We start from the raw sequence: 22,378 nt of genomic DNA on the forward strand, positions 1-22,378 counted from the left end.
TAATCTATTATTCTTCTCCTCTTCGCCCTTTTCATCATCGATGTCATGTTTATCTTTCGTCTATTCTCGCCTTTTTCACCCTCATCATCGTCGTCATCGTCATCGTCATCGTCATCGTCATCGTCATCGTCATCGTCATCGTCATCGTCATCGTCATCGTCATCGTCATCGTCATCGTCATCGTCATCGTCATCATCATCATCATCATCATCATCATCGCGTTTTCCTCATCATCATCATCATCAACATCATCGCTTTTTCCTCATCATCATCATCATCTTCTTCCTCATCCTCATCATCTTCATATTCACCTTCATCTTCATCATCTTCCTCATCGTCGTGCTCTTCATCGTGGACAACACAACGCGCGGCAGTTGTTTCCGACGTGTAGGAGTCACCGTATGGAGGCTCAATCCCATCTCCCGCATCACTTGGACCCACTGTTTCCACCTTGCTTTCCTCAGATTGTGCCATCGGAACTGCTTTGCTAACAAGTGGTGCCGCAACAGCACCAAGGGCCCCACCAGTCAATCCTGCCACCTCCGCCAACCCCGAGTCGCCAACAACAGTACTTTTCTCTGATGTCGGTTTCTCCGTCATCGATGATGAGGCCACCCTCGTTGTTGCCGTCGCTGAAACCCCCGAAGGTAACTGCACATCTGACGTACCCACCAATTCGCTCCTGTAGCGCGGCACTGGTTGCAAGTTTGCGTCATTTTGTTGGTCAGAGGACAAACTGCCCCATTGGGGATTATTGCGAAGGAGGTTAGAGAGCCCGAATGCTTGGCCCTTGTGCTCCATTTCCAACATATCGCTAAGTACAGCGTCAAGATCATCTTGGCCAAAGGAGCAACCGTTCCATTGGCAACGCTTGCAAATGTAATCCAAGAGCACTAACGCGTGGTACCGGTGCTCGATTCGGAACATATCGCTAAGTACAGCTTCAAGGTGCTTCATGATAAAAATCAGGTCCTCATCCTGTAACTTTGCTCGAAAACTGCGTTCATCGTCAAGATTATACGTTGCATCCGCGGAGGTTTCGCCGGTTTCGTTATCACCATCCTGAAGCAACTCATAGTCCGCAGTCGGTGGCTGACCAGTGGCGGCCACCTTCAACGTCAACTTCCCGGAGAGCGAAAAAATCGACGGTGATGCGGTCGAAGTATCCTTTGCTTCATTAACGCCTCTGCGTCCAGACTCGTCATTTGAGCCAGACACAGCATCAGGCTCAAGAAGAAGCGATGAGTGTTCCCTGAGTAACTTCACCCGCGGTAACTTTCCCTCCAGCACTGCCAGAAGCTGCGCCACGTGATATGGCCTAAGAAATACACGGCCAAAGAAGTAATCTGCGGAAGTAGGGCAACGACGTCGAGGACGACCGCGACTTGAGCAGTGCTGACGACTCAAGCTCAGCCTTATCGGGTGACTGCACGCTAAGCACAAGATGTTTTTGCCGGTTGCTTTTCCACCGCCAGAGCAGCACCGCCGGGTACGTCATGTTTCCCTTGCTGATCTCCACACGGGTGCGTAGATCCCGCACATGAATGCTGCGAACGATCACAGCAGGAGCGATAAATCCAGCGGGAAACTTAATGCACCTGCGCCACATGGATGCTTGTTAATTTTTATGTTTCTCGGCAACACTTGCGCGAGCGCGCACACACAAATAAAAAAAAAAAAACTAAAATTTATAGAACTTTATGTTATGTATATTATAATATATATATATATATATATATATATATGCTTATTATATACTGTATATATTTGGATCCACAAGACGTACAGAATAGTAATGAAGCTGCCGTTGAGTTATGTTTTTTTCTTGTCGCCTTTCAATATGGCTGGCCGCACACAAGGAAAGTGAGGCACACAACCACATATGCATAACGGAACGACACAGAGGGCGACGCACACGAATACACAAAATAAAAAAAAAGCGGTGAAAAAAAAAAGAAATTTACACACAAAAATAACAGAAGAAGTTCCTGAGGGAAAACGAGACAACCCCATACGCAATGAAAACAAAAATAATGAAAAAGTAAGAAAAACGCGCGCACACACAGGCTCCAGTCAAGTAGCAGCAGCACACTGAACACAAAAATAAAAAACACTGAAAGCGATTAAGACAATGCCCAAAGACACCGGCAAAATGCAAGAGTGGAGAAAAAAAAAAACAGGTACGAAATTGGAGCTTCCAACACCATTATTCCTTTCTATCTGTTTGTTGTTTATTTTCCCTCCGGCCCCTTTCTTCCCTCCCTGGCGTTGTTTTCTGTTCGCCAACAAGTTTAATATTCTCTCCACTCACCCACGCTGTGCCGATTCTGCGTTCCTCAACCTTTGTTGTCTGCGAGAAGCGCTTCCTAGAGCGGTGTCGGCATCTTGTGCGCCACCCTCAGAGACCCGCACGGCATAGTGCTGGCGAAATCCAAAACTCTCCGTGAGGGCGCTTTCCAGGAAGTGATCCAGCGTCACGGCAAAGTGCTTGTCAAAGTTTACTGACCAATCCTCCATCTTCTGCGATGCCACACGATGAATCTTGCCGTGCAGGCGGTAACCGTCCACCGACTTTTCAAAGACCAGGGTGTAGGCCCTGGTCGCCATTTCGTGCTTTGGCACGCGGCTCTGGCAAACGCACACCAACGCAGCAAGATCCACGTGACGCAACCTTACCGAGATGCGGCGGTCCGCGTCAAACTGCGGGCTCAAATCGTTCGGGTCCACCTTGCGCGGCCCAAGCTGCGGGTACTGGGAAATCAACAACGCCTTGCCGTCAACCGCCACACGCGTCATGGTTCCCAGTGCGGGATCGTCGCGGACGTCGTGAATCTCAAACTTCGGTAAACTCTGAAAACCTGCAGTTCCCGCAACGCAGCGAGCCCCTGCGGCGCGCGCAAGAAAAGCTCTGCCGGACACGGCACGCAGCATAGATCGTTATTATTTTGTTTATGATTTCCCCCGACTTCTTAATGTTCCCTACGCCTTTTCTGTTCTTCTTGTTCCTCCCCTTTCCTACCTTCGTTTTGTTTTCCCCTGCTGACAAATGCTACTATTACTCCTACTGTCCCCTTCCCCTTCCCCTTCCCCACGCAGCGGCAAAACAAGTATTTAACGGGAATAATGAAGCAACAACTGTAGGGGAAACAAAAACAAAACAAAAATTGGGCTCCTATGTTATACCAGTCGCGCCCTGTATTTGATTCCTTGTTATGCAAATATGGCTGCACAGCCCTTACCCCAGCTGAAATAAGTATATATATATATTATATATATTAAAGCAGGTGTGTGTGTGCTTTACCCTTCGAATTGCTTGCACCATACATGTGAGCAACGTAGATAAGAAGAAGGAAAAAACAACAAGAAAATCACAAGGTGAAGTAATAAGAAGTCGATCCATGAGCCGGCGCACAAACTCACCTTTCAAAGCTGTGAAAACGGGATGAAGGTGTAAACACAAAAAAATAATTAATTAATCGAAGATGGTTTTTTTAATGTTTTTTTTTTTGGTGTCAATGTGCCTAGCGCTGCACCGTGCACCAGCCATCACTGTCACGCTCGTAGGCGTTCTTCTTTCCCTTTTTTTTCCATGGCTTCTGCTGAGCGCTTGGCATCATCCCGTCACTTTCCTCCGCTTCCTTGGCGGTCGGATGCATATCTTGCGTCTCTGTGCCCAGTACAGCGCCGACTGCATCATCTACCCCATCCTCGTCGTCGTTGCCGCCGGCATCCACCGAAAGACGCACTGGATTCACCTGTCGGTACACCTCCCAGCTCGCCAAGTACTGCTCCACCAGGCTAAAGTCGTTTTGGCAGCAACGGCAGTACATTTCATGCAGCACGTCCCCCACCTCCTTCATGCTATCGTCCTCGATTACAACGGAGCGCGCCTCAGTAAAAAAATTCTCAAAAAAAATTTCAAGGTCATCAGAATATAATTCGCCCTCGGACAGGAACCAAGCAATGAGCTCCTGATACATAGATTGAAGAGCCAGCCCATCACAGTGCTGTGCGACCAGGTGAAGCGCGGTCCATTGATTCAGAACAGCGTCCAAACCGCGGACAAAGGCCTGGAACTGCGCCTCCGTCGCTCGGTATGGCGAGCGAACCAACGGGAATCCCGGCGGCAGTGGCTGTTGTTGTTGTTGTTGTGGCTGCATATGTTGTTCTGTCCAAGTAAGAGCCTAGATACTACCACCACACTATCAAAATTTACCCCCACCTACCCAACGCACACAAACACACAGTAAAGCATAATAATAATAATAATATACATATATATATTATAGATGTATAAAGTGACAGTCCTCGTCAAATCTTCGTGTCGCAGCACACAAAGAAACTTCAAGGCAACAGCCAAAGGAATACAAAAAAAAAAAATGGGCTTGTGATGATAGCTCGTTCGTCCCCTCACCCCTCCCACCTTGAAAAGGGCGGACTGCCAGAATAACGGGTTCCCCTTTTGAGTGTCCCACACATACACACATATACACACATTAAGAAAAAAAAAATGCGTCACCCACAAGTTCTCCTGAACCACTATTATTCCCAACCTCTGTCACCCCGCTGCGTGGTGGAGCCCAGCGCAGGGAGAAAGCCTGCCAAAAGAACGCCAAAAAAAAAAAACGGTGCTATCAAGGCTCTTCTCACCAACCCTGTGGTCGTGACGGCAGAGGGGGACCAATCATTGGGGTGGGGATGGGAAGAATACAGGAAGTCAAACAGCAAAACAAATAATTACCCGCTTAATGCACACATATAATTTGGACTCATTCGATTTGCCTCAAGCAATAATAATAATAACACACGTGTGCTAAGGCAACCCCTCTGTCCTTCATTGGTCTATGCATACATCCATGTACGTATGTGTGAGTGTATGCCTACGACAGTAATGCAATGGTATATACACATAGCAAGCTTAAGCCTCACCCCTAGTCAGTTGAACTATCACCGTCCGATACATGAACTTTCGGTGGGACAACTAGCTTAGGCAAACCATCCGCACCGACCTCTTCAAGGTAGTCGATAAGATGCTCCCCTACATGTTGAAGCAGACGGACATCTTCACGGCAGCAGTTGTACGGAAGGCCAGAACAGTTTTTATGGTTCGTGGGGTGCACGGCACACCTATTGGAATTCAGCGACCGGACGGTTTTCGCATACAATTCAATTAAGTCCTCCGAGGCAGGAATAAGATCCTCCAATGCAACAACCGCGTATGGGGGTAACTGAGCGAGTCCACTACCAAACCACCGCATTGAGGCGTGCACACTATCAAGCCGCTCTCGAAGTGTCAAAAAAACAATTTTGCCTTCTGATGCAGTGGGGCAAATTCGTCTTTTAACACGCTGCACAGCATCTAGTACGCATTCCAACTGAGAAACCAGCGGCAACGTCTCGTTTTTGACAAACATCATAGAATTATCCGTCTTCTGCACAGCCTCTTCAAATGCCCGCATAGACCTCAAGACATGCAGTTTTGTTGGCAATCTCTCTAAACATTGTCTTCGCAACTGTGGCGAAATGCCATGTTTCAACGTAAGGCGATCTGTAATCCTCCTTGTCCAGTTCTTTATACCGGTAAACAGTCTGACTGACGGAGAATAGGCAAACCCTTTATCGTAAATCACTTCGTATGTCGCTCTCGGTCCCCAAGGGTTAGCGACAACCATGAAGTACCCCTCAACGGGTACACAGTTCCCAAGTTCCGCTGTGTACGCTGACCCCTCCACAAATAGAGCCGTTTGGAAGGACACAAAAACCACCACGTGCTCCGCGTCAGCGTCAGTGTGGGTTGTGTTGAGCATGACTTTTACAGAAGGTTGCAGTGGCAAAAAGAAAAGAAAGGTAAGCACGCAAAAGAAAAAAAAAGTGAAAATGGGACAGAGAAACAGAGGGCACAGTCAGTACTGCGGAAAGGAAACAAATCAAATAGCAAAACAAAAACAAAAACAACCACGGAAGTAAATGACACATATGCATAGATAAATGCAAGGAAGAAGTAATGGAGAAACAAAGGTTCCGCGTAAGAAAGCTGCACAATCTACAATGTGACAACACCCAATGAAAATAAAAATAAAAAGGCGCACACATTAACACAATTCAAAAAAAAAAAGCGGAAGAACAGCAACTCAATTCAACGGTGCGTATTACTGTGTACACGAACCCCGTACAACACCTCTAATAAGCCTCTCCGTTCCATTAGTCGGTTTCCTCGCATCAGTGAGACACTTGCAAAGTTCACATACAGCACCGTATCGCAAATCACACCTATGCTACGAACCAATATGTTTTAATGTTGTTGATGATTTCTTCTGTTGTTGTTTTTTTGTTTGTTTGATTCCCTCCACTTTCTCTTGTATCCCCTTAACCCCCACCCCCACCCATCACCCCACTTGTTTCCTTTTTCCTTTCCCCCTTTGCTCACGTTCATCCCTGCTCTTTTCATGCACCACTCACAGAGAGATGCGCACGTCCATCCTCGCGTTTGCAGAGAACAAATGGAATAGTGTTTTTTTTTTTATATATATACGCACTTTTCTTCTGGTCTCTCCTCTAAAGCCAGAAAAGTCTATCTACATTCCAACTACCCGCGCAACGCTTCTCTCTAATGGTACAGGCTAGGCTTTCTTCTTGTTTTTTTTTCTCCCGCCCCCCCAACTCACCGCCTACCTCGCTTTTCACCCACTATACATCAAATCCCTGGCAAGTCAATTTCACCGTCATCCTCGTTGTTCGTTGGTTTGACCTCAGAGAAGGCAATGTGTGGCTCGTCCAGCTCATCCTCCATCATGTCACCCCCTCGAGTGCTTACAGAAGCAACGACGCGTTGACTAGCGGCTGTGCGCGCCCCGTGTTTGACGTCCCCATCCTCATCCTGGGACCCCGCATCATCCGTCTTCTCCTGTTGGCGCTGCTCCAGCTTCTTGATTTTCTTAAACCACTCATTGGCCTCGTCAATTAGGCCGGCATCCTTACACAGGTGAACTAAGTATCGCAGACATTCCATATTTTCCGGGTACTTGCGGTGCACAGCCTCATACAAACGTTTGGCCTGCCCGTAATCCCCATGACGTCGATGACATGATGCCACCATCAACAGCCACCTCACCTCAAGAGGTTGAATTTGCGAGGCGCGTTCAAAAAACTGAATGGCCCTGTCGTAAACCTCGTTCTTGACAAAGTAGGTACCTAACCACGAGATAACATCCATATTTACCTGATAATAACGGTACGCCTCTAGATAATAGTGAAAGGCCTGACCGTCGTCCCCTTCACGAGCGGAGAGAGAGCCCATGCGCGCCAAAATATTTGGATCTGTTGGAACGCGACCAATGAGACGACTGAACCACTCCAATGCATTTGGACTGCCCACAAGGTCATTGATGTCGGCAATCTGGTACACCACCTCATGACTGTCTACCAGTGACTGTACCCGTTTAAACATTTTCAGGGCCTCCTCATAGAGGCCAAGACGCTTGGCTGTAAGTCCAAGGTTATAGATGGCCTCAATGTTGTCGGCTTCTACGGCAAGTGCGTCATTATAGTAACCTTTTGCCTTCTCATAGGCCCCCTTCATGAAAAGAAAGTTTCCCTTGTTGACTAGTGCTTTGGCATTGTAACGATTGGCCTCAAGGCTCATGTCACTGTACTTTTCACCACTGTCATAATCGCCCTCAAGAAAGTATAGGTAAGCCAAATTTGTCGCAGCCCGGGCGCGCAACATTCTATCCTTCTTCTCAAAAGCCTTCAAGCCATCGATGGCCTCCCTGTAACTCTTGTGCTTCAAGTAGTAAAGACACTTGCACATCTCTAGCTCACTTGCCACATGGGAAGCGGAATCACGCATATCGTAGTGACGAAGACGCTCAATTAAGTAGTCGTATCCCGCACGCCAATCCTTGTCAATAGCAGGGGCAATAAGGCGAGCGGCAGTCATGATGCAATTCAAAAAGTGGGCTCGATCCTCCTTGAGCTTCTTGCGAAGCGCATCGTCGACAAGAACATCCTTCTTCTCATCATCCGTGTCTTCGTCCTCCTCGCCACCCGTCATTTTGCAGTTGAGAAGCTTTTGAAAAGTCCGCTTCATTTTTTCTCGCTCTCCAAGAGCATAATAACAGAGCAACAGGTTGAACCCTGCATTGATGTCCCCGTTGCCCTCCATGATAGCCTCGTAGCTGACAACTGCGTCACGGTACTGACCAAGCTTCACGAAAGCGTTACCAATACTGCGCAATAACTTGTGGCGAAGCTCCCTGGAAGCTGTAGGTGTCTCATCAAGTGTTAAACGATACATTTTAATGGCAAGAAGGTACCTCCCCTGAGCAACATGTATATTTCCCATGTTCACCCTCAAACGAGCGGCCTGTGGAAATTGCAGATTTCGAAGAATGAGAGAGTACGTATTGAGGGCGTCTGCGTAAAGTTGATGATTTTGATACTGTACAGCAAGGTTAAAGTGCACCGCGTAGGTTAGATCGGCATTAATTTGATCTGCAAGTCCAAGCTGTTCCCGTTGCTTACACAATTGACGCTCCTTCTTACCTGCCTCCTTGGCCTTCTCTAGTGCCCCACCGTAGTCCTTTTGTAACGCTAGCACCGCACTTTCTTCAATAAGTTTATGGATCATTTTCTCAACCTCCGCACACTGTTCCTCGGGACTGTTTTCGCCACGCTTCTTCAACGGCGGTGCAGGACCCATCGTCATCGCCACCCGACCCTGACCCGTGGGGTCAAACATGACGCCGTTGTTAAACAGTGCAGGGCTGGCGTTAAAACCCACCCCACGGTTGGACGTCATTGGGCGGGCCGCCCCGACGTTGCCGCCAACAGTGCCCAGCCGACTCCCTGGAACGCCCCAAGCAGATCCCATGCTTGTACCGCCCCACTTTGACGGTGGAGCCTGCATCAGTGGATTTGTTACACCGCCGACACTGCCGCCGCCAACCACCTCGTGCCCCTGAACGCCAGAAAAGTTTCTGGAGGACGCGTCAAACGCATTGGCGGTCTCGGGTTCGAAGGCGGCATAAACGTCCTCCTCGGCGTCATCATTTTGTGCAAACTCCATCATTTTGGGAGGCACAAAAGAAAAAAAAAATAGTTCAAGAGAAAATAAAAACAAAAACAAAAACAAAAACAAAATGTGCTCGCTCCAAACTCCCCCTTTCTAAGCTACTAAATTTATCAAGACTCCTCTTATTGTGAATCTTATACGCCCAAAATTGAGGCAACAAAGAAGTGAGAACAGAAGATATTTAAAAAGACATATTTACAAATAGGCAGGGAGAAAACCCAAAGCAAAGAGCATAGAAAAAACACCAGGAAACAGCCCGAATTGTGCTTGACTCTTTTTATCCATTCAGGTTGAATGTAAATGCAAGCAGAAAAACATCAGCCTTGCCAGGGGCTCACAAGGAAGGTAAACGAGCAGCACTTCTTCATATATATTTTTTTCTCTCCTGTTCCTCTATACATGTATAACAGCCTATATACAATTATATACGTAGGGAAAAAGAGGAAAAAAAAAAAAGAAAATGCTTAGGCGATGGTTTTCCCCCATCTACATCAGGAAGGGTACTGCACCGAACATCCCGGCATCGAATCATGAAGTGAAGGCGAAAAAAACTGATTCTGATCGCCCATAACATAACCCGTTGTTGGTAAGGGCTGTACGGCGTGCGGCTGTAGTGTTTGTTGTTGTTGTTGATATTGTCCTCCTTGTTCATGCTGTTGTTGTTGCTGATGCTGAAGAAACTGCGTGTATCCCCCCTGGTTTTGATATGGGTGTGTATAAAAGTCCTTCCCTGGCTGGGGCTGGAATTGTGGTTGTGGGTGCTGGTGCGTAGATTGGTGCGGTGTGGATGGGTGTGTCGTCGATACATGCAGCGCAGGAGTACTCAGCTCAAAGTAGGTTGGCATGGCGTACTGCGGTCGGTGAAGCGAAGACCCCGTTAGCGGTTGGGTGCCAAATAACCCTTGAGAATACGAACTCTGTTGCTCGTGCGATGGCGGCCCTCCAGGTGAAAAGGTGTTGCATCCCTGATACATGGAGGGATGCTCCCCCAGCACAGACGGCATTGCGGGTGCGAATGAAGGGACTGGTGGTGGAGGCGGAGGCGGTGGCGGCGGCGGCGGCGGCGGCGGTGGCGGAAGAATGTTTCGCCCCTCTCGCTCGTCGTCTTCCTCCTTCAGCCTACGCTCATACTCCTCTTTAATTTGCGCGGGGGCATCAGGGCTTACGTTCCAGCGGTTCAACTGCTTATCAAAGTAGTACCAGTTCCTTGTAAGGGGGAGGCCGTTCTCATCCAGCTCCACCTCGTCTCCACCGCTAGTTCCACCAACGCCGCTTCTACGGGTGAAGACATTGTTCTCACCGCCACTGCCGAACTCACTGTCGCAACCAAACAACGCACCATTAATTTTGTGCAGACACATATCAAACGTCATGGCAGCACTGGACAGGCGCTGGAAAGAGGGGGAGGAGGAGGCAGTTGACCCAGTCCTTTCCTCTGCATCTGCGCGACCGTCAATGTTAATGCCAAGTTTGGAGCTCAGCCAACCCAGCGCCTGCAGAGACATCCTACAGGCCACACGCTCACACTTACGCTTGTTGCTGCAAAAAAAGAGAAAGAAAGAAATTCACATTCAAAGGAAGAAAAGGAAGTAGCACCTCAAATCGTAGAGGTAACAGACCCACTGGCAAAGAGCATCACTAGATGGTAGAGTCACGCCTTTCCGCCATAAAAGTGACGGGTAAATTTTATTACTGCCTTTCAATTTTTTATACATTCTTGGTGTTGCTGACGTTGTTTTTCGCTTGGGCATTGGTGATTGTTCACCACAGGCCCCGTCTGCTCTTGCCGAGAACTCCCGTGCCCTTGCCCACCCATCTCCTTCGTTGAGGAACCTCTGCTACATGTTCTTCCAAAGGCAAACACACACCCCTCCTAGGCGGACAGATACATAAAGTAAGAGCTCTCCTCCTGGGATCCACCATCAATTTACAATTCCACAAACTGTGGCACAGTAACATAAAAAATAAATAAATTAAAACCAAAACCAAAAGCATTGCTGCCAACTTCCACGGATTAAGCAGGAGATTAGTTACGGCAAAATAACATACTACAGATGCTCTCCCTCGCTCCTTGCCTCCGTCTTTCTTTGTCTCCAACAACACTCGGAAGCACGCACGCACACACACACACACACACACACACACACAAAAAAAAAGGTCATTAAGCAGAAAAGCAGAGACTATTGCGATCTCGTTTGCCCTTCCATCAGCATTACCGCAGGAAATACACAAATAAGAAAAAATAGAGACGGGTCCCGTGTTTCCCACATCAATCCTCACTGCATGAGAACAAGAAACTTGGGATAAAAGGCTCCAGCAGCACGCCCGGAGTTCGTCAACGCAGCAAATGGGAAGGAAGCTAACGTTGTTACGCTCACGCCCCACTCGTCTCTAGAAGCAATAACTTAATATCATCAGGCACAGCAAACGAGACTTCATCCTTTCTCCTGCACCTCAATCTTCTTCACCTCGTTCCCAGCCTCGGCGTCACTCACCTCTAGTTCTTCATCTACTAACAAATGTATGGCACCCTCATCCTCGGCATCTGGAACCGCCTCTCTTTCTTCTGCCTCCACAACCACCATTGTCGCATCGCCGGCGGGGGCAACGGGGTCTATTATCTTTGATGCTGCCTCCTCCTCCTCCACGCGAGTACATGATTTCGCAGGGATCATGAAGTATGCCCAGAGGGCATTGAGCGCCCCAACACCGCCCAGGACGTAACACACACTGGCAAAACCAAAGTACTCCATAATTAGGCCAGAAACCATAGGCCCGACCACCTGCCCCAAGTCCTGCACCGTTCCCATCAGCCCCATGAAGGAGGCGCCACCGCTGGGAGGAGAGTGTTCGGCGGTGAGTATCATCAAAATTCCACATCCGGTAGAGTCTGCAACCCCAAACAAGACAGCACTCAGCAACAATGTAGCAAGAGTATTAGCATGAGCAAGTACCAAGAATGCGACACCCAGATTCACTGAGGTAGGAATTGTCGTGTAGATTTCACCAAACTTATCCACGATATACCCCCCCAGGAAAAACAAAGTGGCATCTACGACATAGGAGGATCCTAAAACCAGGCCCACCATAGATGCCGAAAGCCCCATATTAATTGCTGCAAGTGCCAGCAACATACTCCGACCCTGCCGCAGACAAACGAGGTTAAACGAATAGACACCGATGCGTATAATAATATCCCAGTACTTTTGTAACGCCACCACCATGAGACTCAACTCCTTGGAAATATTATGATCCTCTCTTCCTTCACTAATCTCCTCATCCACAGCACGTATCTTCTCGTTCGTGGCCACGATGTAGGCGCAAGTAAGGCTTATTGGCGCTATAGAGAATGCGGCTAACCGAACACTTACAAAATCTATCATCAACCCGGCAATGGCTGGCCCCAGGACGACGCACCAACGTGTAAAACCACCAACCAAAGACATAAGACGACCACGAATGGAGCGGGGCACTGCCCTCGCAACAAAGAACTGCCGAGCCACAAAGAAGCAGCCTACACCCGCACCCCAAAGCATGGACGCAGTAAGAAGCGCAGAATAAAATGCAAACATCGCCACAATGCTACCCAGAACGTTTAGCAACATGCCGGCAATCATAATGACGCGAGTTCCATGAAGAGAGGCGGCAAATCCAAAGGCGACATCAAGGAGAACCTTAACAATACCTGCAGAGCCAATGATAAAGCCCACCTGGCTGTCTGTCAATCCCAGACGACGTGCAAAGACAGGAACAAGAGCGCTGCGCACGCCGTTGGTGGAACTCTGCAAAATATTAGGAATATGGAGGGGCCTTGCCCATTCCCGTACCAGATCCCAAAACGAAGCCATGACGCATAAACCTCTGTGGACTGCAACGAAAGAAAAAAAAAAGCAAGGCAAAAAAAAAATCCTTATATCACAGCATCATCACAAGTCCAACCAACGCGGTAATATGCGCAGACAAAATGTCAACGTCAGCGGGAAGAGAAGGCCAGAAAGAGTCAAAAACGAAACAAACATTTAATTCCATGGCCAACAGTTTTTGGTGCACACACATCCTGCGCAGTGTGTGATTGTGAAGAAAGCGGAAGTGACAGTGGTCTTACTTGTAATCCGCATGACCCACCGACAGATGTGAGTGGGGAGTAAAAAAAAAAAAACATCTACACGCACACACCCACAAGATAATAAAAAAAACGCCTAACGAAAGGAACCCGTAAAAACACAACACCGATGTCTCACTTTCTACAAATGTGAGTGATGCGCAACTCGATGGCATTAACATCACCAAGGCATTTTTCAAGGATGCGTCGCAGGCGCTCTTGCGCACCACACCCAGAATCGTGCGTGCTGAGGCTAGCAAGGCCGTGCTTCAGGAAACTACGGATGCAGGCAAAATTCCAATTGGTGCCTCCAATCAACAATTGTTCCACATGGTCGTGCCACGCCGCGAGGTCGTCGCCAAAAAGCAGGATACGATCCTTCTCCGTCAAGAGTTGTCGTATGCGATTGGCGTCGCGACAAAAGGCCTCCACCATCCGCGTAACACACCACTCATTACACCAGTTATGATTGATAGAAATCACCAAGGCAACACTGTCAGCTTCTGTACTATCTAAACTCTCGGATGTATCAAATTCCACCGAATTTTCAGCCCGCACGGCGTTTTTCAGGGGTAATGGAAAGCGTGGGCCACTTACATTATGAACCTGATGCAGGTATCCACTTGGTACAAACACAAGATCCCCTGGACGCTGCAGAACTGCCCACAGCTCAGCATCTGTAGTGGTGCGAATGTCAATAGGCAACATCAGACCATAGAAGCTGTTTTCCAGGAGACGCTGATTGCCCTCTGGCGACGGAAAGTACCACAGTTTCTCCCCACACACATTTAGTGACCAGGAGTACGTTCCAAACACGTCAAAGTGTAATGGTGTCCAGCTGGAAGGCGGCCCAATGTATGCAAAACGATAATCACTATCTGCACCACCAAAATGGTGATAATGTACTTTGTCAGCTCGTGAGCGCCGGCAGAAGTTATCCATCCAATCGTCACCCAGGTATGCGGGAACCTGATAAAGACCATCGCCGTGCATGACACGTTGCTCCTTATTCAACCCTGCCATCTTCAATTGAGAAGTGTCGGAAGTCGTCGCACGCGACTCACTGTCCAGCTGCATATGCCAGTCCTTCAAATACAACACTCTCTCATTCTGGCGCCAGCACTTCATAACCTCACTCAACGACCTTGTACGGCACAACATGTACTCAGTTTGGTCAACATTAGAGGGCGATTCAGTCACGGTTTCCGCCGTTGGGACACGATGATCCTCCCCATATACGTCAATCAGGCTCTTGGGTGCGAGGCGTGACCTCATTCGCTCCAGCGAGGAACAAAAGCACCCCGTTGAGTCCGTCTCACATTCGGGAACAGCACGGCGAATGATGGCGGGGAAGTTTGGTTTGAGACAGCACTCACAAAACTGGTCAAACGTCAGTGTTGCGCCATCTAGCTCCAGGATGCGCGTGCCTCCGTGTTGCTCACTGCCGCCATCCATGTGGTCTTACCCCAAACCCCACAGCGGATGAGGGCAACCGAAAGAAGAAAACTCACAACAACAAAAAACAGAGGAAGAAGAAGAGAATCGGAAAGGCACAAATGAGAAAATAAGGCAGCTCAAAGAAGCAAGCAACAGAACACAGAAACCCCTTCATGAAGTTCACCTGCCTCAGAATCGTGGAGATGCCACAGAATACAAGACCATAATAAAATAATGATAATAAAAACGTCTGCCTGTGGCACAAATCTACGGCAACCACCGCCAACAACAAGTAAATCATTGAAACACAAACCGAAAAATAAAAAAATAAAAAAGAAGCAATGGTACTTCGCGGTGTCATGTGGCTAAGTCTAAGAGGGAACTCTTTGCGCCTGTTCCTTCCCTATTTGGAGGCACATAAGATTGTGAGAAAGAGCCACATGACCAATCGCTGCGTCCAGCTCCATGCGAAACGCCTCAATACATGCACATGCCTCAAGAAAACCTCTATGCTTCTTTAGTGCAAAAAGTAGCTCGTGGTTCGGAAAGTCCTCTTTGACGAGGTTCTTCACCCAGCAGAGCGAATTCCCAAGCTGAATGAACTGCGAGTACAAGTAGGCGCGTGTGTAGAAACGCGAGGCAGTGTTGTGTACAAGGGAAGTAGGAGAACTGCCTTCAGCCGGAAATGTGTCACCCGACCCCACCTCGACGGACCTTGCTTTCTTCTTCGTATTCGTTGCAAAAGCAGCTGCTGCAGACGCAAGCGCAAACACCACATCTTCGTCGTGTTGGAGTGCCTCATCAATAGCGTCACGCAGCTTAAATAAGGCCTGACGGAGTTGGCCGTGCTCAGAGTCCATGAGCGTGTACAGGACGCGAAAGTCCGGTAGAACACAGATGGTGGACCACAGTTGGGTCAAGAGTGTGCATACACTAGAGGGTGTTGCCAACATCTGCGAAGTTATCTCGCAGAGACGCCCCACAAGTGATGATTGGTGGACTCCGGTGTGAAACCAAATGTTATTGGGTGTACCTTCTGCAAACTTTTTGCCCGGAAAAACGAAAGAAGTTTCCTGCAACGCACCCCCAGGGTTACCACCCTCAAGCACAAAACCCACAAATTCCTCTCCCATACTTCTGCAGGAACGATTAATGACACGCTGTCGCTTCTCAAGAATACACACAGGGACATGACTCTCCACAAGCAGCAGACGAGCTAGGATCTCCTCCGCAATGTCCTCTGCGTGAGTGCTCAGCAGAATTCCCCTCGAAGCTCGTAACCGTGCAGAAAAGCAGTCTGTAATGTCCAGCGAGGGAGATGTTGTTGCAGCGGAAAGGTCTAGATTGAATGCAAACTGTTGAAGCCAGTCCACATCTTGTGCCTTGCCTGGCGAAGGATTCGTAATGGCCGTATTGTCCCCAACCTTAGTAAAGAGGGGCGGTTTGATAGCTGTAAGCTTAGGTTTAGACAGCAAACTGTGGTGAAGGGCGTTTACATACACCTCGGCGAGTGCAGCGATGGACAGAGAAAATGCAAACTCCATAAAGAGCACTGGTTCGTGCAGCGCGAAGGTCTCTAGTAGGTACAGGGTAACCTCTGTGCAGCTCCAATCACCATCGTTCCGCATTGCAAGACGTGGCAGCAAAGCATAGTCTAAAAGAGACACCGTTGAGGATGTGGCGGAAGGCACCTCGTTAGAAGAAACGGGCAATCGCACCGGATTTCCCGTCAAAAGATCAACCCGTGTGTTTAGCAACGCGCGCGTTACAGCTGCAACGTAAAGCGGAGGCGATGAACCAACAAAACGCATAGTTTTGGCCGCTACTAGTGCCGCAGTAGCGTACACGTTGTCTTCCGCTGAACAAAACAGCGGCACAAGCGCATCACAAACGAAACTACTCTCCATCATGGCCTCTACGCTCCAAGCCTCCGCCACAGCAGGAGACAATAGTAAGAGCTGCGACCAGAAGCGCAGTACGTCAGAAAGGTACTTGAGCTGTGCAAAAGTGTCGTCTTTGTAAGGCAGCTTACACAACGTGAGAAGCGTTGATCGGGCCCCAACTAAAGTTGCCGACGCCACTACAGTCTGCTTCTTAACATAATCCTGGATTTGTGGGTCAGGGCACTTGGCAAGGCTAAGCAGTCCTTGCAATGCCAGTTGATAAATGGTACACCGTTTCGTTGACTGCTCAGACCCTTGACAAAGAGTGGCATACACCAGCAATTCTTGCAGAATGCTAAAATGAGATCTTACAGTTGGGGGTGAATCAGGCCCACTCTCCGGGTCCGCCTCCTCCTCATCCTCCTCCTGTGCATCGGTCACAGCCTCGGGGATAAAAAACATCCCCAATGCAGGAACTTCCTCCATCCGTTCCGTCAAAGCACACAAGAGGCCAAGAAGCGCCTCACGTTCATTATCCATCGTTTCCGTGCTTGATTCCGAGGTGTAGGATGTTGAGGACGTTCCCAAGGCTTCTGTTTCCCCTGCCGTTTTTGGTCGAAGCACTGCCACCACCTGGCGCAGCATATCGATCAGTGGCACAACTGTATTGCTAGGGAACAACTGCAACAACGACTGCGGTGGGTCCCCCATGCAGGGTGGCCGTGGAAGATCCGCCTCAGCAAACACACGAGTCAAAAATCTAAGTATAATACGTCGGGCACCCGGTGGATCATTGTGTTTTGCAAACTGACACAAGGAAAGAAGAAACACATGCCCAATGGGGGCCAGTTCCTCCTCTGCTTCGGTGTTCCCCTCCTCCTGAGATGTGGAGGATAGTTCACCCCAAAGAAATGCATAACATGGCGGTAATCGCGAGACCCCATCCGTGCTGGTTTTGATTCTAAAATAATTGGTGCTGCTACTGCTGTGGTTCAAAGAACTCGATCCCTGCGGCATCATGGAGACACCATTCCTGCTACTGACGCTGTTTGTATTACATACATCCACTGTTCGAGACTGTGACACAAGCCTGGGGAGCATCATCTGTTGCCGTTCTCGCACAAGTGACTTCTGTATTACTTCCAACGAACGTTCTACCTGTGGCAAACGGCCAGCAAGTTCAGCGAATGCCACGTCGTCCGCTGCGGCCTGCACCTCCATGAAGTACGCACGTATACTGACCCACTCATCACCCACAACCGAAACTGAGGAGAGTGAGGAGGACTCCGCGGTACCGGAAGCCGCGCTTCGGCATATCTGCTCCATTCTTGGAAGCAAACAAATATGAAGGAGGCGCGGGATGCACACAAAAAAAGGGCACAAGCAAAATAACACACAAAAAAAAGGGGAAATCCCGCTACTGAAAAGTTAATAACGTTCTTTAAATAGGTAGGGGCAACAAAGGCCACTCCGTTTCCTTTCCCGTATTCGATCCACCGCTGGAGTCTAGGCCTAATTGATGCTTATAACAATAAAATAATGCGTGTGAGTCCGCGTGATCAGCGGTAGAACAAAAATCAGTCAAACCACAAGGAAGAAAAGAGGAAATAGACGCCACTTAATACGCATATGTACCCGAAGGAGAAAAAGCAGCTATGTATGTAAGTTGAATCAATAAGATGAGAGCTACCACCACATCCACTCATCGACTTGGTGGTTCTCATAAGCACTCCTGCGTTCTCTCTCTCTCTCTTTCTTTCTTTCTCTTCTAGTAAAAAAAAAAGAAACAAACAAACAAAAGGCCCGTGTTAAACGCTTACTTCGCCACACTAATAAAGCAAAGGCAGAGGACCACTTCCAAATACAAAAAGATGGTAAATGCCTCCGTTTAACCCTCTTCCTCCTCTTCATCTTCCTCCTCTTCGTCCTCCTCCCCCTCACTATCGTAGAAAAACTGCGCCTTGTGACGAATGTTGTTCCTGTTGGGGTTCAGGTCTCCCGTCTCCTCGTCCTCCCCACCTTCCACAACATCGGCAGAAGCGCCTGCGCTGCCCTCCTCCGCGACTTTAGCCAACATGGAGGTTGTCGTGTGTGTCGTCTTTACATACTGCGGCATTTGTTCCACTGTGCGCCTGCACGTCTCCACCATTTCTTGCGCTGCAGACAGACGCCGTTTCCACTCGGGGTTCTCACGAAAAAACGTCTTCAGTTGATCAGGCGACGGCTTGAAGGCTACGGTAGTACCATCCGCCACCACAATGACGTCCTTCACCGCAAGCCAAATCACCTTGCGGAACTTTCCGGGGACAAAAACAACGCATTCCGCCGGCAACACAGCGCCATTGTCGTCCACGTCTCCATTATTGCTGGCAGCACCGTCGGAATTGAAAAGGAGGACACGCACATGCTGGCTCTGCGGTGACTCGACGCACACCGCCATCGACTCACCGGGCGCAGGGCCGCTCCATCCATCTGCATCAAGAAACTGACGCGTGAGGTGCTTCGCGCGATGTTTCCTACCGCATCCACTCATTCTCCTTTTTCTTCGTTCGCTCTCCCTGGAGTCCCTCTCAATACACACGGAGTGTGACGGCGTGTGGACGGCAGGGGCACGAAATCGAGGAACACCAAAAAACAGAGAAAACAAGGTGCTTTAGACCCAAAAGATATCCGCTCTAACCCCTCCAGTAAACACACCCAAAACAAACAAGCATGCGGGCGTTGTGTTGAGGCAAATGAAATGCGCACAAAACAAAACCAAAAAAAAAGCCAACGCAGGAGGGCCCAGTATATATTATATCCATATATATATATATATATATATATGGTCACACAAGCGACGTAAGCACGCACACGCACACATTCACCCTTAGCTTACCTCGCTGTTTATTATTATTTTGGTTAATATGCATTCACGTGCACCATCCCGAGCGGGAGAACCCCTCTACACACAGACACACGCACGCACGCGCACCAGCCCAGAAACAAGGTATAGAAGCACGAGGTGAAAAAAAACCTTGAATTGCGGTCAATAGAGTGTCCAATCATTCACGTAGAAAAAAAGGGGGAAAAAATGCGAATCAAGCTCAAAAAAACTGAAAGAGAAAGCAGCTCCAGCGCACCTTTCCCTACTCACCCCACACCGCTCCTGAACCTTCAACATCCTCCCCAGAGAAATATGTGTTTGACAACCACAACGCATTCGTTTTTTTTCTTTTTTTTTATTAAACGGAAAAAAAATTCTATACAAAGCCACGACAGTCAAAAAGAATTGGCATCTATAAAAGCAAATACATATGTCAGTACGCACACTGCTGTGGGGGTATTTAAGTGTACCCGCACAGCAGGAGCCCGGTAAGCCTTTACACCAACACCGACGTAATTTCGTCAACAGGGTTTCCCCTTCTGTAATGTTCACTACCTTTTTTCATTGTTGTTTCTTCCTTCATCATATTTTCGGTCATTCTTCATTTGGTGCACCAAAACTTGCCCCAACTTACTTGCTCAAGCCCAGGCACTCACTCTCCTTCCGTTCTCACAGTAGACAAGTCCACTGCCCGCAACAAAAGAAGAAACACTAATATAAACAATCGCGAGGGGAGTGGCGCTTGCAGCTGCGGTAGCAGCATACAGGAGGGGAAAGGGGGAAACACAGAGATAAAAGAAGGAGAAAAGGACAAGCCCCGAGAATGAACAGACATAAAGCCGCTCACACAGCATAATCAAATCCTATGCACGCACACACACACACACACACACCAACAACAGAAAACAAAAAATAAAAGTGGGAGAATGACAAGACACCACAGGTAGAAACAGGCACGGAAACACACGTAGGCAAAACCACACACTGAAGTCCAGCACAGCGCCGCCGTAGAAAGAGCTGGCGATACTCAAAAACCTACAACAAACTAGAAAATGAAGAAAAAAAAAGGTGATGCCGGAGTCTTACGACGGAGATACATCGATTTGCATCACGGAGACATGTTTATGTAGGTGCCAAGCTTATATTCACTGCTCCACCGCGCTTCCTTCTAATAGTCCAGAAATGTACAGGCAAACACATGTATATATAGAGAGATAGAAAGAGAAAGAGAGGCGATCATACATGGTGTGAGATAAAAACACATCCACTTCCATACCCCCTCCCCTCAGTTTTGTTTGATGTATTTATAAAACTCCTCAGTTTCCTTATTCCTTTCCACCCCCACCCCCCACCCCTATTTACTGCTGGTTTCAGAGTTCCGACGCACCGCCCCTCACTATCACTGCATCCCTCATGGCCAGTCACGGTACGGGTACGGGTTTATCACGGCGCTGCGGATGGTGCGTTCGCCGGAGTCCGAGTCCATATCGCCAATGATAGAAACCAAAAATGTCATGTCGTCCTGTTTCCCGCCCTCGTAGTAGGCGCCGCCCGCCACCGCCTTGCGTGCATATGGGGTGTCAACATGAAGTTCCCTCGCGCAGTTTCGCGCCTCCCGTACAACATCCTCAGAGCCCTTCGCGATGGCGCGCGTCAAGTCCTCAAAGAACTCGATCCGTCTCCCTGTCCGCGGTGTCGCCAGCACTCCCGGTGAATGCCGTGAGCAAACTTCATTGAGTGGTGACCACACTAGTTCCGCGGCACGACATGGAAAAACGTTATCAAAAACACCATCGCTACCCAGAAAAAGTAAATCACCACACTCCACGGGAAAACGGTACTTCAGTCCACGAGAAGGCGTGTCACTGCTACCTCGCCCCAACTGGTACGGAAAGTCCAAGTCATGTGTTTGTTCTTCCGTCATGAAAACAACCCTGCCTCGCCGAACAACCAGCGCAGTACAATCCCCAACACTACAGACATCTAAAATACAATTCTTCTGCCTATCTCGCAAGCCCATTAAGGCAACCTCATCCGCAGTTGGGGTCTGAAGTGTTGCCACCAACGCTGTTGCAGTTCCTTCAATCTCGTCAGACTTACAAATATCGTACGCCCGCTGTAAAACCGCAAAAGAGGAAGGTGGGTTGTCCCCCAACAATTCCTCCTCAACGTAAGCATACATGGCTCGCGCAAGAGCCGCACTATACAGTCCCGCATCCACAGCAGTATGTTCCTTCCACCAGCTCACCCCGTCTAATACAGCTTGGACCCCAACCAAAGAAAGAAAGGCATCCTCCCCACCACTTTCCTGCTTCGACGGATGAGGAAAAAACTGCACACAACGGCAGTAAAAACTAAACAAACTATCCTTTCCCAAGCTGCACAACGCCCGCGACATAACTCGCACAAAACGAGAACAACTAAGAACAGTCCCCGCTCCTTTTACTAATATACAAAAAAAAAAAAAAGATATTCTTTTTTTTAAACAAACCAATAACAATGACAAACAAAAAACAAAATCAAAAACACTCACATACACAGCTCTACACAGCAACCCAAAAATAAAATTAAAATAAACTAACAATCTAAACTTCGTTGCCACAACACCTTCGCGGAGACGCAAGCGACGCACACCCGGAAGAATGACAACCGCAGCTCGCCATCACTGGCGATGAGGAACACAAAAGAAACAAACAAACAAAACAAAAACATCTAGTAATGGGCAATGTACAGCACACCGCCCCCACAAGTCAGAAGAGCACCACTTCGGCTGTCAGGTGCACCGGAGAGACGACCCGCAGGGCGATACCGCTGGACAAAAAGGAAAGACTCTACTTCTTCTTTGGCGCCTTCTTCACTGCCCTCCTGGGAGCCTTCCTGGCCGCCTTCTTCGCCACGGGCTTCTTCGCCGCCGCCTTCTTGGTGGCCGGTTTCTTTGCAGATGGCTTCTTGGTGGCTGGCTTCTTGGTGGCTGGCTTCTTGGTGGCTGGCTTCTTGGTCACCTTCCTTGGAGCAGT

At 48.7% G+C, this 22,378-nt stretch overlaps 12 protein-coding genes across 12 annotated transcripts, besides 17 other annotated features; 1 reads left to right on the forward strand and 11 right to left on the reverse strand.

The window, feature by feature from the left end:
- Positions 1-75: 75 nt before the first annotated feature.
- Positions 76-90: a microsatellite.
- A 123-nt stretch (positions 91-213) lies between these two features.
- Positions 214-957, reverse strand: TraAM80_07467 (uncharacterized protein; the record flags this gene model as incomplete). Its single annotated transcript, XM_029384257.1, has 1 exon — positions 214-957. One exon carries the CDS (start codon positions 955-957, stop codon positions 214-216), a length of 744 nt encoding a protein of 247 aa, XP_029235881.1.
- Positions 958-1,708: 751 nt separating this feature from the next.
- Positions 1,709-1,745: a microsatellite.
- Positions 1,746-2,307: 562 nt separating this feature from the next.
- TraAM80_07468 (mitochondrial RNA binding protein 1) lies at positions 2,308-2,931 on the reverse strand (the record flags this gene model as incomplete). The annotated part of the gene is made up of 1 exon (XM_029384258.1): positions 2,308-2,931. The coding sequence occupies one exon, from the start codon at positions 2,929-2,931 to the stop codon at positions 2,308-2,310; it is 624 nt and encodes a 207-aa protein (XP_029235882.1).
- Positions 2,932-3,254: 323 nt separating this feature from the next.
- Positions 3,255-3,276: a microsatellite.
- A 245-nt stretch (positions 3,277-3,521) lies between these two features.
- TraAM80_07469 (pre-rRNA-processing protein TSR2) lies at positions 3,522-4,160 on the reverse strand (the record flags this gene model as incomplete). Its single annotated transcript, XM_029384259.1, has 1 exon — positions 3,522-4,160. The coding sequence occupies one exon, from the start codon at positions 4,158-4,160 to the stop codon at positions 3,522-3,524; it is 639 nt and encodes a 212-aa protein (XP_029235883.1).
- Positions 4,161-4,253: 93 nt separating this feature from the next.
- Positions 4,254-4,288: a microsatellite.
- Positions 4,289-4,472: 184 nt separating this feature from the next.
- Positions 4,473-4,496: a microsatellite.
- Positions 4,497-4,931: 435 nt separating this feature from the next.
- TraAM80_07470 (uncharacterized protein) lies at positions 4,932-5,807 on the reverse strand (the record flags this gene model as incomplete). The annotated part of the gene is made up of 1 exon (XM_029384260.1): positions 4,932-5,807. One exon carries the CDS (start codon positions 5,805-5,807, stop codon positions 4,932-4,934), a length of 876 nt encoding a protein of 291 aa, XP_029235884.1.
- A 26-nt stretch (positions 5,808-5,833) lies between these two features.
- Positions 5,834-5,872: a sequence feature (A-rich).
- Positions 5,873-5,920: 48 nt separating this feature from the next.
- Positions 5,921-5,955: a sequence feature (A-rich).
- Positions 5,956-6,288: 333 nt separating this feature from the next.
- Positions 6,289-6,342: a microsatellite.
- A 352-nt stretch (positions 6,343-6,694) lies between these two features.
- On the reverse strand, positions 6,695-9,070 carry TraAM80_07471 (putative intraflagellar transport protein IFT88; the record flags this gene model as incomplete). Its single annotated transcript, XM_029384261.1, has 1 exon — positions 6,695-9,070. One exon carries the CDS (start codon positions 9,068-9,070, stop codon positions 6,695-6,697), a length of 2,376 nt encoding a protein of 791 aa, XP_029235885.1.
- Positions 9,071-9,108: 38 nt separating this feature from the next.
- Positions 9,109-9,141: a microsatellite.
- A 423-nt stretch (positions 9,142-9,564) lies between these two features.
- TraAM80_07472 (uncharacterized protein) lies at positions 9,565-10,578 on the reverse strand (the record flags this gene model as incomplete). The annotated part of the gene is made up of 1 exon (XM_029384262.1): positions 9,565-10,578. The coding sequence occupies one exon, from the start codon at positions 10,576-10,578 to the stop codon at positions 9,565-9,567; it is 1,014 nt and encodes a 337-aa protein (XP_029235886.1).
- A 613-nt stretch (positions 10,579-11,191) lies between these two features.
- Positions 11,192-11,221: a microsatellite.
- Positions 11,222-11,508: 287 nt separating this feature from the next.
- TraAM80_07473 (transporter) lies at positions 11,509-12,921 on the reverse strand (the record flags this gene model as incomplete). Its single annotated transcript, XM_029384263.1, has 1 exon — positions 11,509-12,921. One exon carries the CDS (start codon positions 12,919-12,921, stop codon positions 11,509-11,511), a length of 1,413 nt encoding a protein of 470 aa, XP_029235887.1.
- A 389-nt stretch (positions 12,922-13,310) lies between these two features.
- On the reverse strand, positions 13,311-14,630 carry TraAM80_07474 (uncharacterized protein; the record flags this gene model as incomplete). The annotated part of the gene is made up of 1 exon (XM_029384264.1): positions 13,311-14,630. One exon carries the CDS (start codon positions 14,628-14,630, stop codon positions 13,311-13,313), a length of 1,320 nt encoding a protein of 439 aa, XP_029235888.1.
- A 205-nt stretch (positions 14,631-14,835) lies between these two features.
- Positions 14,836-14,859: a microsatellite.
- A 124-nt stretch (positions 14,860-14,983) lies between these two features.
- TraAM80_07475 (uncharacterized protein) lies at positions 14,984-17,821 on the reverse strand (the record flags this gene model as incomplete). Its single annotated transcript, XM_029384265.1, has 1 exon — positions 14,984-17,821. One exon carries the CDS (start codon positions 17,819-17,821, stop codon positions 14,984-14,986), a length of 2,838 nt encoding a protein of 945 aa, XP_029235889.1.
- A 412-nt stretch (positions 17,822-18,233) lies between these two features.
- Positions 18,234-18,265: a microsatellite.
- A 3-nt stretch (positions 18,266-18,268) lies between these two features.
- Positions 18,269-18,295: a sequence feature (A-rich).
- An 88-nt stretch (positions 18,296-18,383) lies between these two features.
- Positions 18,384-19,028, reverse strand: TraAM80_07476 (uncharacterized protein; the record flags this gene model as incomplete). The annotated part of the gene is made up of 1 exon (XM_029384266.1): positions 18,384-19,028. The coding sequence occupies one exon, from the start codon at positions 19,026-19,028 to the stop codon at positions 18,384-18,386; it is 645 nt and encodes a 214-aa protein (XP_029235890.1).
- A 255-nt stretch (positions 19,029-19,283) lies between these two features.
- Positions 19,284-19,321: a microsatellite.
- Positions 19,322-20,229: 908 nt separating this feature from the next.
- Positions 20,230-20,278: a microsatellite.
- Positions 20,279-20,569: 291 nt separating this feature from the next.
- Positions 20,570-20,593: a microsatellite.
- Positions 20,594-20,772: 179 nt separating this feature from the next.
- Positions 20,773-21,759, reverse strand: TraAM80_07477 (protein phosphatase 2C; the record flags this gene model as incomplete). Its single annotated transcript, XM_029384267.1, has 1 exon — positions 20,773-21,759. The coding sequence occupies one exon, from the start codon at positions 21,757-21,759 to the stop codon at positions 20,773-20,775; it is 987 nt and encodes a 328-aa protein (XP_029235891.1).
- A 279-nt stretch (positions 21,760-22,038) lies between these two features.
- Positions 22,039-22,068: a microsatellite.
- Positions 22,069-22,079: 11 nt separating this feature from the next.
- On the forward strand, positions 22,080-22,376 carry TraAM80_07478 (uncharacterized protein; the record flags this gene model as incomplete). Its single annotated transcript, XM_029384268.1, has 1 exon — positions 22,080-22,376. A coding segment is annotated over one exon (297 nt), but the record flags the coding sequence as incomplete, so codon positions are not given.
- Between the last annotated feature and the right edge of the window lie 2 nt (positions 22,377-22,378).

Source organism: Trypanosoma rangeli (assembly GCF_003719475.1).
Source record: "Trypanosoma rangeli strain AM80 chromosome Unknown Tra_15.4_contig_00313, whole genome shotgun sequence".
Lineage (NCBI taxonomy): Eukaryota > Euglenozoa > Kinetoplastea > Trypanosomatida > Trypanosomatidae > Trypanosoma > Trypanosoma rangeli.